At 36.8% G+C, this 10,087-nt stretch overlaps 2 protein-coding genes across 2 annotated transcripts in view; one reads left to right on the forward strand and one right to left on the reverse strand.

Moving 5' to 3' along the window:
• Positions 1–9,671, forward strand: part of itpkcb (inositol-trisphosphate 3-kinase Cb) — a 36,680-nt gene extending 27,009 nt beyond the window's left edge. The window contains exons 3-8 of the mRNA XM_088345476.1: positions 1,591–1,690; positions 1,773–1,986; positions 3,852–4,056; positions 4,861–4,962; positions 5,703–5,774; positions 8,450–9,671. Of these exons, the coding sequence (XP_088201602.1) occupies positions 1,591–1,690; positions 1,773–1,986; positions 3,852–4,056; positions 4,861–4,962; positions 5,703–5,774; positions 8,450–8,659 (903 nt within the window). The 3' untranslated portion in view covers positions 8,660–9,671. The remainder of the gene's footprint in view (positions 1–1,590; positions 1,691–1,772; positions 1,987–3,851; positions 4,057–4,860; positions 4,963–5,702; positions 5,775–8,449) is intronic.
• The window catches only part of wdr53 (WD repeat domain 53), a 206,053-nt gene that overhangs the window by 58,580 nt on the left and 137,386 nt on the right, over positions 1–10,087 (reverse strand). The window lies entirely within an intron of this gene.

Genomic DNA, 10,087 nt, shown 5'->3' on the forward strand with positions numbered 1-10,087 from the left:
ACGTGCATAAATGTTTCTCAACAAGCAGCCCTCTGAAAAAAGCTACAAGACATTGTAACCCAGTTTTTTTTTTTAATCTACGCTAATTTTCCATGTTTTTAGCAACATTTTTAACAAGCAGGGTCAGTTTTACAGAATAGAATAGAATAGAATATACCTTTATTGTCATACGTATTATATATCATTAATTCACACAGGCAAGATCCGTGACAATTTAAGGGAAAACTAAACTGTAAAATACATAATTATGGTTGTTAGCCAGCTAAACATTTCAACTTTCTGTTTCTGTAGCTCTTTAAACATTGAATAAACAGTATGCATTACGGATGTTCAATGTCACATTTTTCCAACCTACATAATTCTCGAACTAATCTTTCCAGATACGGATATTACTACTATATATAATTGTCTTCCCTCTGGAAGAAATGGTTTCTATTTTATGAAGAAATATATTGAAATCAGAGCGTATTTTTCTTAGGAATCAACCAAATTAAAGGAAATGTATTGTTAAACCAAATTAAAGAATATAAAAAATATTTTTTCCAATTTTATTTTTCATTTGTTGAATATCCACTAAAATGGCTACTATATCTTGTAAACATGTGGATTTTTGGCCAAATAGCTGGTATTTGTACTCACCCCCCAGTCATATAAATACATCAAATCTAACAATTAAATATTATATACATACTAAAGAATAGACTACCACACAATGGAAATTATTTTTTGTTCTCAAATTTGTACAATTTGTAGTAAGAAAATTGCACTCAGTTGTTGATCCAAATTGGTTTATACAGAATCGCCTTCCTTTTTTTTCACCGTGTATGTGACAGCTATGAATCGTATTCATCAAGTCTTTCAGCACAGCATAACTTTACATGATTGACTGACAGAATTATGATAACTTTGGAGTTACAGAAAAGCTCAGTCAAATCCAATCCAGCCTGTTTTTCAAGTAAAGAAAAGGCCCTTGTTGCCTCTCACGGCGGATATTGCCCTGAGACGACTGTTTTAATGTGACGGACTTTCCACACAGCCGCTGTGGAAAGAATGCACGCAAGCAGAGCGGAGATATTGCCGGCATGTAAACAAAGCAGTGATAGGAGGGAAGGTGTCGCTGCATTTTTGGCAGCTATGATATTCCAGCTCATTTTAGTTTTTGACGTCTTTGGTTTTCAAATTCCTACTTCTGTTTTGTTTAATTGTGCAATGTTAATTTCAAATGTATCCCAGGTGTGAAAAGAAAAATGCGTACACTGTAGTAGTCAAATAAATAATGGTGATGACATACACGGTTTCCATTTGATTTGTCACACGCACTCTAATCTCTTGCTTGCGTCAAAGCCTCTGCTGAATACTGTCCTTGCCGCACAGATAAAACTCTGAGTTTCAGACAGTAAGGCTCTGTTTTACGACACTCCACTTTAGTCAATGTTTTATGAATGGGTTTTGTCCGTGGCCCGAGAGGGGAGGATCAGGCCAATGTCTACTAAGGTGTGCGTGTTTGCATGTGCGTTTTATCAACTCGCGCGGAAGCCCAACAGAGTGACGAAATATTGACCATGATGCTTTTTTTTGTTTCTTTTCCAGAATAAGTCGTGGCATAAGTTGAAGACCATGGTGCACTGGTCCCCTTTCGTGGTTTCCTTCAAGAAGCGATACCCGTGGGTGCAGCTCGCCGGCCACGCTGGTATGTTCATGAAACCGAGTGTGTGGGAATTTGCACAACAACGGAGATGTTATTAATCTGCAACTTGCTCACTTTCATGTAGGTAACTTCCAGGCTGGTGAAAACGGTCGCCTGTTGAAAAGATACTGCGAGTGTGAGCAGCAATGTCTCCAGAAACTGATGAAGGATACTCTCCAGCCATATGTGCCCGGTTATTATGGGGTGGTGCAACGAGACCAGCAGGATTACAACCTGATGGACGACTTGCTGGCGGATTTCGACTCGCCGTCCATCATGGACTGTAAAATGGGCAGCAGGTGAGAAGAGATGCATGGAAATGTGAACGTTACGGTTGATGAAATCAAGCTTGATCCATCACACATTTGTTGTTTATTGTCTAAAGTACATATCATGTAGTTTCGGTAGACTTTTGACCTGCTTGTCTTGCCTCCACTCGTATTTACAACCATGGCCAGCAGATGCTCATATTTTTCCAGCAGATTCTCAACGCCTTGCACCGCAGCAGCTCGGCAACACGCGTGACAAATTTTCTACCACTACCCCCAGTAACTAGATAATGTCTTGTCAGCAGATGGGGGCAGTATAATAACGTCACGGTCTGTTGGTGAGAATCGATCTCGGTCGTATGTCGAATGATACATGTATTTTGTAGGGATGAAATTATAATGGTGATATTGTGACATTAAAACTGCTTTTTTTATCATTTTTGTGGTACAATCATCAAAGCAGGGCATCTGTTAAAAGCATTTTTTCCAAGTGTGCAGTTTCTGTGCTCACCGGTAGTTAAATTATTGCAGTAGGATTTTATACAAACAGAGAGTCAAAACCATGTAACGTTTAAGTTCTCTCAAAATTAGACTGGATTTTACAATGTGAACGTGCGTTCTTTTATTTCCTTAACATTATCGACTGCCTCACATTATCGTAATTTTTACAACACGAACCTAAATATATTACACTAATAGCATATAATGTTGTTTGGGTGTAAGTACAAACCAATAGCAGATATAATGCAAGTACCAGCCTTACTTAGAATGTCCTGATACGATATTCTTTAACGCTCGTATAATGTCTATTTTATGACTATCTTTAAGAGTCATTCTGAGTTAAGTGATCTTAAAACAGTCTTGTGATCATGAATTCTGAATTATATGACTAGTTCATTGGAATTAGCGATTCCAAACAGGTTGATATTTAAAAATATATTCTTGTATTTTATTTGATTGATGTATTTGATGTTTTATTGTTTCTATATCGGTATCAGTAACAGTGGCTGCTTGAGTTGGGTGTCTGACTGATAATACTTGAGACAGTCCTTTTCTTAATTTCACCATTTTCATGTTACATTAACAATTGAAACAAACAACCAAATATAATGACGAGCATGACGTTACTCTCCACTCCTCTCCTACAGCTTTTCTCAGACTAAAATAAGAGCATATCGGCGTGGTGGCAAAATAGTTTTAAAAGCTTTTTGGACTCTACTTAATATAGAAAATATTAGACTTTTAACTCTTTAGGACACCTTAAATGACGCACCCCACCTTTCATTTTTATGCCCATAAAAGAAGCTAGAATTAATAAAAACTGGATATGAAGTTTTAGTCTGTATTAGGTTCTGCTTCCAACTTACTTTGACATAAACCATAGCTAGTTTTCTGGTTTCCAAGGGTAAAGTGTTTTTATACAATCTGCTGTGTAAATATTCAATAGAAGTTGATCTGTATTCACTTTGTCACATTTATGACAACCATTTTATAAATTGCCCACTCTTTCGGACTAATATCTTTTATATCAGTATGACAAATAATGGTAACAAGTCTCAAGTATATTTGAGTGGAATGTCAAATCCTGGATTTAATGTTGTCTGTATTTCTAAACCGTTTTTGTTTTTCTCATTCATGGGAAATAATGAAATTGCGTTGCCTAGTAGTTTGAGGCAAGGCTGGACAAGTGTTTGTTTGTTATTGACTGGCGACTAGTCACCTTTGCCAGTCAGATACAAAAACCCTGGACAAGCTACTAATAGCATTCTAGAGTTGGACTTTGACCACAATAGACGTTGAATATCGTCAACTTTAAGAAGTGTCAGTCGTGAGATGCAAAGTCAAATCTATTATTTATGTAAAAAATCTAGACTTAAGCTTTCCTTTCTGTCAAGGACTTATTTGGAAGAGGAACTGATGAAAGCGAGAGAGCGGCCTCGCCTACGCAAAGACATGTACGACAAGATGGTGGCCGTGGACCCCGAGGCCCCCACCGAACAGGAGAGGGCCCAACAGGGTGTGCTCAAGCCCAGATACATGCAGTGGAGAGAGACTCTCAGCTCCACCGCAACGCTGGGCTTCCGCATCGAGGGGATCAAGGTCAGTTGAATTGTTGCACGGAAAATTCTCTATTTATTTGCTACATGTTCACAAATGATATTTTGTTTACATATCTTTTTTTTTTACCTAGAAAAGTTATCAAAGTCTTGGTTTTACCATACGTGTACAATTATTATTCAGTCAATAAATATTGCTTATCACAAAACAGGGATGCTACAGCAATCGAACCCGGGTCACGGCAGCGAGAGCACCAATTCCTAACCCTGGATTACCAGTCATATAGATGACATACAAAAAGGCATTCAATTTTATCTGATCATCACACTATTTTTAGTCACAATACCAGAGAAGAATGTTAGGGAATGGAAAAAACAGAAAGTGGTCCTAAAACATAAATAAACGCAAAAAAAAAGCACGATGAGGGTTACAACTTAGAATGAAATAGAATTTATTGATGCACAAATGCACAAAAAAAATTACATTTATCTCTGGTACCATGAATACAGATCAAATATACTGAAATAACATTTTGACAACTGGTGGTCCTGTGGCACGATCCAGGTTTGACTACTGTTGCATCCGACCGCAAAGTTTAAGCTGAGAAATATTTACAACTAATTTTATACCGATTTTTATTTAGGGGTGCGCGTTATCTATGAGTTAATACGGTATGTTACTACAATTCTATTCTAAAATACATTGTTTTATATTATTTTAGTGCAAGAAAACGATTTCCTTGTTTCAAAATTATTTTGAAACAACAAAAAAAAGGGAAGGCTAATGTGTGGATGCAGTACATACTGTAGTGATTTAAAGCCCGTGCTTGTTATTTTCCTTTTGCAGAAAAACGATGGCACCTGCAATACAAATTTTAAGACCACCAAGCACAAGGACCAAGTGATGCAGGCCCTGGATGACTTTGTTGATGGAAACACTGAGACACTGGTGGGTTTCCGTTTTTTCAAAGGGACTTGTGGCTAAATAAAATATTGGCTACAAGCCGAGGGCTGGACTGATCGAATCTTACGTTTTTTTTTCAAATATGATGCATAAAGTCTAGTGAACCTAATAAAACCTACTGAAAAGCTAAAAGATATAGTCTAATATGGTCAGATAAATAGAGCTATGAGAAAAGATTGTTTTATCAGGAATCGTTTATTTTCAACAGGCACAAAAGACAAATATGCATTACGTAAAACTCCTCATTACATAAGCATTAAATCAAAGAAGTTGGTATTGTGAGTGTGTGAGTGAATAGGTAAGTGTGAAGCACATTGTAAAGTGCTTTGGGAGGTCTTCCTAGTGCTATATAAATGTAGACCATTTGTGGCAACATCAGTAGCCTATTTTAGCAAAAGAGGGCTAAATAAAGAAACTAAATAATAGAGATTTTCTATCACTATTTTTTATGTAATTGGAGTAAAATAAAATACAATGCAAAATGTTTATATATAGCAACACTTTATTTTAAGGGAGTAAATAAACGTACGATCCTTGATGTACGAGACAATAATGAATCAAGATCATCTCGGGGACCGTAGAAAATGCTCTTGCGGGCCACATTTGGCCCGCAGGCATTGACTTTTGACATATGTGTCTTAATTGAATGCCCCAACAGCACTATTCTAAAACATACCTGTCAGTCCACCTCTGCTTTTAAGACTATGTTCCTTCCTTTTATTTAGAAATTGTACCTTGAGCGTTTGGAGGAGCTGCGGTCAGTTCTAGAGCAGTCGCATTTCTTCAAGACGCACGAGGTAAACAAAAATGTCACGCACATTCAATCTTTAACAAACCTGTTGGCTCGGGTTTTAGATTTGGTGATATTCCATCTTGATTTGCCTGTATGCGATGTGTATCGCTCAAAAAGGAGAGAAGTCATGTAATACAAATACTTGATCAGATTTCGTAAATTGCTGTGCAATTTTTCAGCAGAAAAAATGTGTTTTTTCCCCCTTGTACTCTCAAAACATCTTTGCTTTTTAGGATCGAAAAGTGATTATTTTGAAACTATTGTTAATTTGGTAAGAAAAATAATAAATAATATGAGCTGTGATTTTTCACAATTAAATCAAATTAATTGTGCATTTTGCTTTTATGCTTGACTACTTTGTAGTCAAAGAAAGGAGATTTAATCCAAAACATTCTTGACATTGCGTTCAACCCATATTTTAGAACATTTACATTAATTAGGTTAAGTTCGTGTTACACAATCCAGTTTGGGATGACTGCATTGACCAGAACCTCAGAATTGCGACAACCCGAGTGGGATAAATCATATTTCCTACTGTCCTTGAAAGCAGCAAAAGCGTCCTAACAAAAATACCTCTCACAAAGGAATGACTTTTGATAAAGGAGAAACACATCTGAGCTCCAAAAATAAAATTCGTGTTCTTAAGTCATTATTATTATTATTATTACGAAAATTGGATTTGCTCTTAGATTTACCCTCAGGCGCTTTAAGGTCAGGATTTGGGCAAGTAGAATAATTCCGATTTTTCCCACCCTCCTTGAAAGCAGCATAATCATCCTAACAAAGGTTCCTCTAAAAATGAATGTCTAGAAACCGTGATGTGCGGTGAGGTTTGTGTCTGGTGAGACAGTCAGATTTACATATAAATGACATACATCTTATTTGTCATTTGATTTGGCAGAGCAAGAAAGCAATAAATACACCTAAGCATAGGAAAAAAAACTTTTTTATTGTCTTAATTTTTTAAAAAAAGTTCATGTGCTGCTTCTTTGAATGAAAGCTTCAATTGCATGGAATTTTTTTGTATTGGAAGTTTAACTATCGAAGAAAAATCCCTGGATGGGTTGACTTGCTGTCAGCAAGCTAATACTATAACTAATTGTATAGTATGGGGCTGAGGTGTGCGCCAAATCAGAATTCTTTGTTTCACCATTGACCTCTGACATTGGGCAAGAAGATTGCATGCCTCACTCTGAACCTGCAGATGCTGGGCACAATAATACGTTACTTAATAATTGTATTATTATTTTGAATGTCAAAACTCTTTTGAAAAAGGAAATCCAAAAATTGCGAAGGTAAATGAGAGTGACACTGATATTCGATGTGACAGGTGAGGCACAGACTCACCTGCCTCCCCTGACTGCAAGTCACTGTTTTTTTATCGTTGGCTATTTATTTTTTATTTGTTTTAAATAAAAGTTTTTTAAGAACGAGTTAACCCCGTTAACGTTCCGCTGGCAGGTCATCAGGCTGTTGATAGACAAAGTCGTGTCTTCACAATGTCACCAGTAACTGAAACACATCATGCCACATATCATTGGAAAGCTTAAACTCTTGGGTTTTAAGTTATGATCATTTCAAAATCTACTCCTCACAGAAACATCAGACAAACCTTTGAAAAAAATTTGTAAAATACGCTGTTCAGTTTTTCAGGTTGTGATCTAATCCTACCTGGATTAAGGTTAGGCTTCATGCTATTGTCCTAGCTGTGTTCCAGCTAAGATGCCCGTTTAAACTCTTCTGCAGGCAAGTGATTGCAAAAATAATTTCAGCCAGGAATAATAACCTTTTTTCTGTGTGTTCCAACTTCGATTACTCAATGTTAGTTGCACTTGCATTGATTATTTCAGTTTGGGACAAAAGGTTAGTGTTACCGTCCTTATTTTCCAAACAGTTAAGAACAGCATCCAATTTATTTTGGATAGGTCTTGGACTGGGATTTCAGGCAAATTTTACAGGAACGTTGAGGGGTTAATTGAAGGTTTTATTTTGAATCCCTTAAGTGTGAACTTCTTTCATGATGCTTTTTCATCAATCAAACATCAGTGCAGAAAACAAACTGAGAGCAGTATTGGGCATGTTACTTAAAAACAGTAATTAGTTACTGTTACTAGTTACTTCATTTAAAATGTAACTGTTGCCCCCCAGATTACTGACACCAAAAATAGTGAGTTACTCTGGAAGTAACTATGTAGTAACAACTTAGCTTAAAAACTTGCATAGAAGCCAACTCCCCTTAAACTACTTTAACCCTCTTACCATGGGGGCAAATATGCGAATATAGGCTGACCACCCCGATATAAGTATTTTATATTTATGAAGAATCTGCGTCCCTCTACTTTGTGCTCGAGACAGCGCCACCATAACTGTTTTCAGTTGTACTTTGGAGGTAGATATAAATATGCCTACCGATTGTTGCTGATGTATTGGGGGTTGTATGTGACAATATCAGTGATGCATAATACTTCCAACCGGAGAATATCGCAATTCATTGTCTGCATTTAATAGGTTACGCAGTAGCGCTCTCATGTAGTGACCGCAGTTGAGTTACTAAATTTTATTATCGTAATAACAAGTTACAGTACGTGTTACAAAGAAAAGTAATTGCATTCCAGGAATGAGTTCCTGTGTAACACGTTACTCCCAACAATAGTTAAGAGTACTTTTTTAACCTTGCAGGTGGTGGGGAGTTCGTTACTGTTCGTGCACGACGCCTCGGGAAAGGCCCGCGTGTGGATGATTGACTTCGGCAAGACAATACCGTTGCCTCCTAACAGGACCTTGGACCACAGGACCGCCTGGGTGGAGGGCAACCAGGAGGACGGCTATATGTGGGGTCTCGACAACCTCATAGACATTTTTAGCTCCATGCTGCCACAAGGGTCCTGAGCTAGAGATGCTAAAGACTCTTTGGTGACATAACTGGAAAAAGCGCCCATTTACAGACTCACTTCACTTAAAGCAAGACAGGACTTTCACGGCTTTGTGGATTTTGGCCTTGTTCCTCAATGAGTGGGATACTCATTGGCTCATCTGAATTTTTGGGCCTGTTTTTTACGGGTTGCATTTTAAACACATGGCAACACTAAAATACTGGTTATCTAACCAAACTTGTGTAAATATTACTTTTTATATAACTGGCTTGCTTACATGTGCAAATTTGGTGCCTATGTTTTTGTTAAAAGAAAGAACATTCCTGCTATTTTTCTTACACCCCCCTAAGCCTCTTTATAAAACAAGAATAAACAAGAGAACTGCCCATAATTGGATCCTTTCCTGTTCTACTTCACGGATCGATATACTGTACAAGCAGCAACTCCAGACTCGTTGCACTATGCATTTTCAAGAAAGCCATTGATCAAAATATGCCGTGCCTCTGTTAGCTCAAAATATTGAGCCGTTCTTAAAATTGTAATTCTATGTCAATGCTGGAGCCTTAAAAAGTGTTTGTGAACTGTTATAACTGGAAAAAGGTAAATTAATTAATCACTTTTCTCATTTTTTACAATCTTGTATCGTGATCTTAAAACTGGACGTCGGGTTCATGCAGCAATAAGTATATGCACGGTTAAAAAAGGTCAAAATGTGATTGTAAGTGACCTTGTCTTTGACCTTGTGTGTTGATGTTACGAAAGGAAATCAAAGTAATCCCTTAAAAAGTCACTTGTTTACAAAATATTGTCTAACTTCTTCCATCTCAACAGGTTTAGCTTTTCTCTCGTCTCAACTGAGTGCTTCCTAGTGTGAGGAAAGTCAATAGTTTGTGTATTCCTAAGCACAAGTGTATTCTTAAATGGAGAAACGGCAACAACAGGTTACATTCAATGTGGAATATTTTTTTTGCTTCTTTGCCTTGAAGGTAATGGATTGCAATAAACTGGGAATAAGTTGTGAGAAAGTGTTTTTTTCTGCTTTATGACTTGTTTTCACCATTTTAGCTGAAACACGAAAAATAAAAGTAAAATAAAAAAAGGTTCACTATTTTAAAGTTTTCAAGCATTGCTAATATAATTTCTCACTTCCTTATCACTTGGCTGTTGTTTAAGGGACTGTGTGTGTATAATTTAGCTCCTTCTATTTCAGTGGTCACTAATATTGAAGCTGAAAGCTATTTCTGTTACGGATTGGCATGAAGTGCTAGATTTTTAATATACATTTCTAAAAAAACTTATTTATATTTTGTTAATATGCTATTACCAGGTTGTAATTATTAGAAGTCAAGTAAACCACTAAAATATGTCAGTTAGAAATTACATTTACTAGATAATCACTGAGCTGTTTCAGAACCTGTTCATGGGCTAGTCAGGTGTCTTTTGC

This window comes from Urocampus carinirostris, chromosome 10, assembly GCF_059441175.1.
Source record: "Urocampus carinirostris isolate Australia breed hairy pipefish chromosome 10, RoL_Ucar_1.0, whole genome shotgun sequence".
Taxonomy (NCBI): Eukaryota; Metazoa; Chordata; class Actinopteri; order Syngnathiformes; family Syngnathidae; genus Urocampus; species Urocampus carinirostris.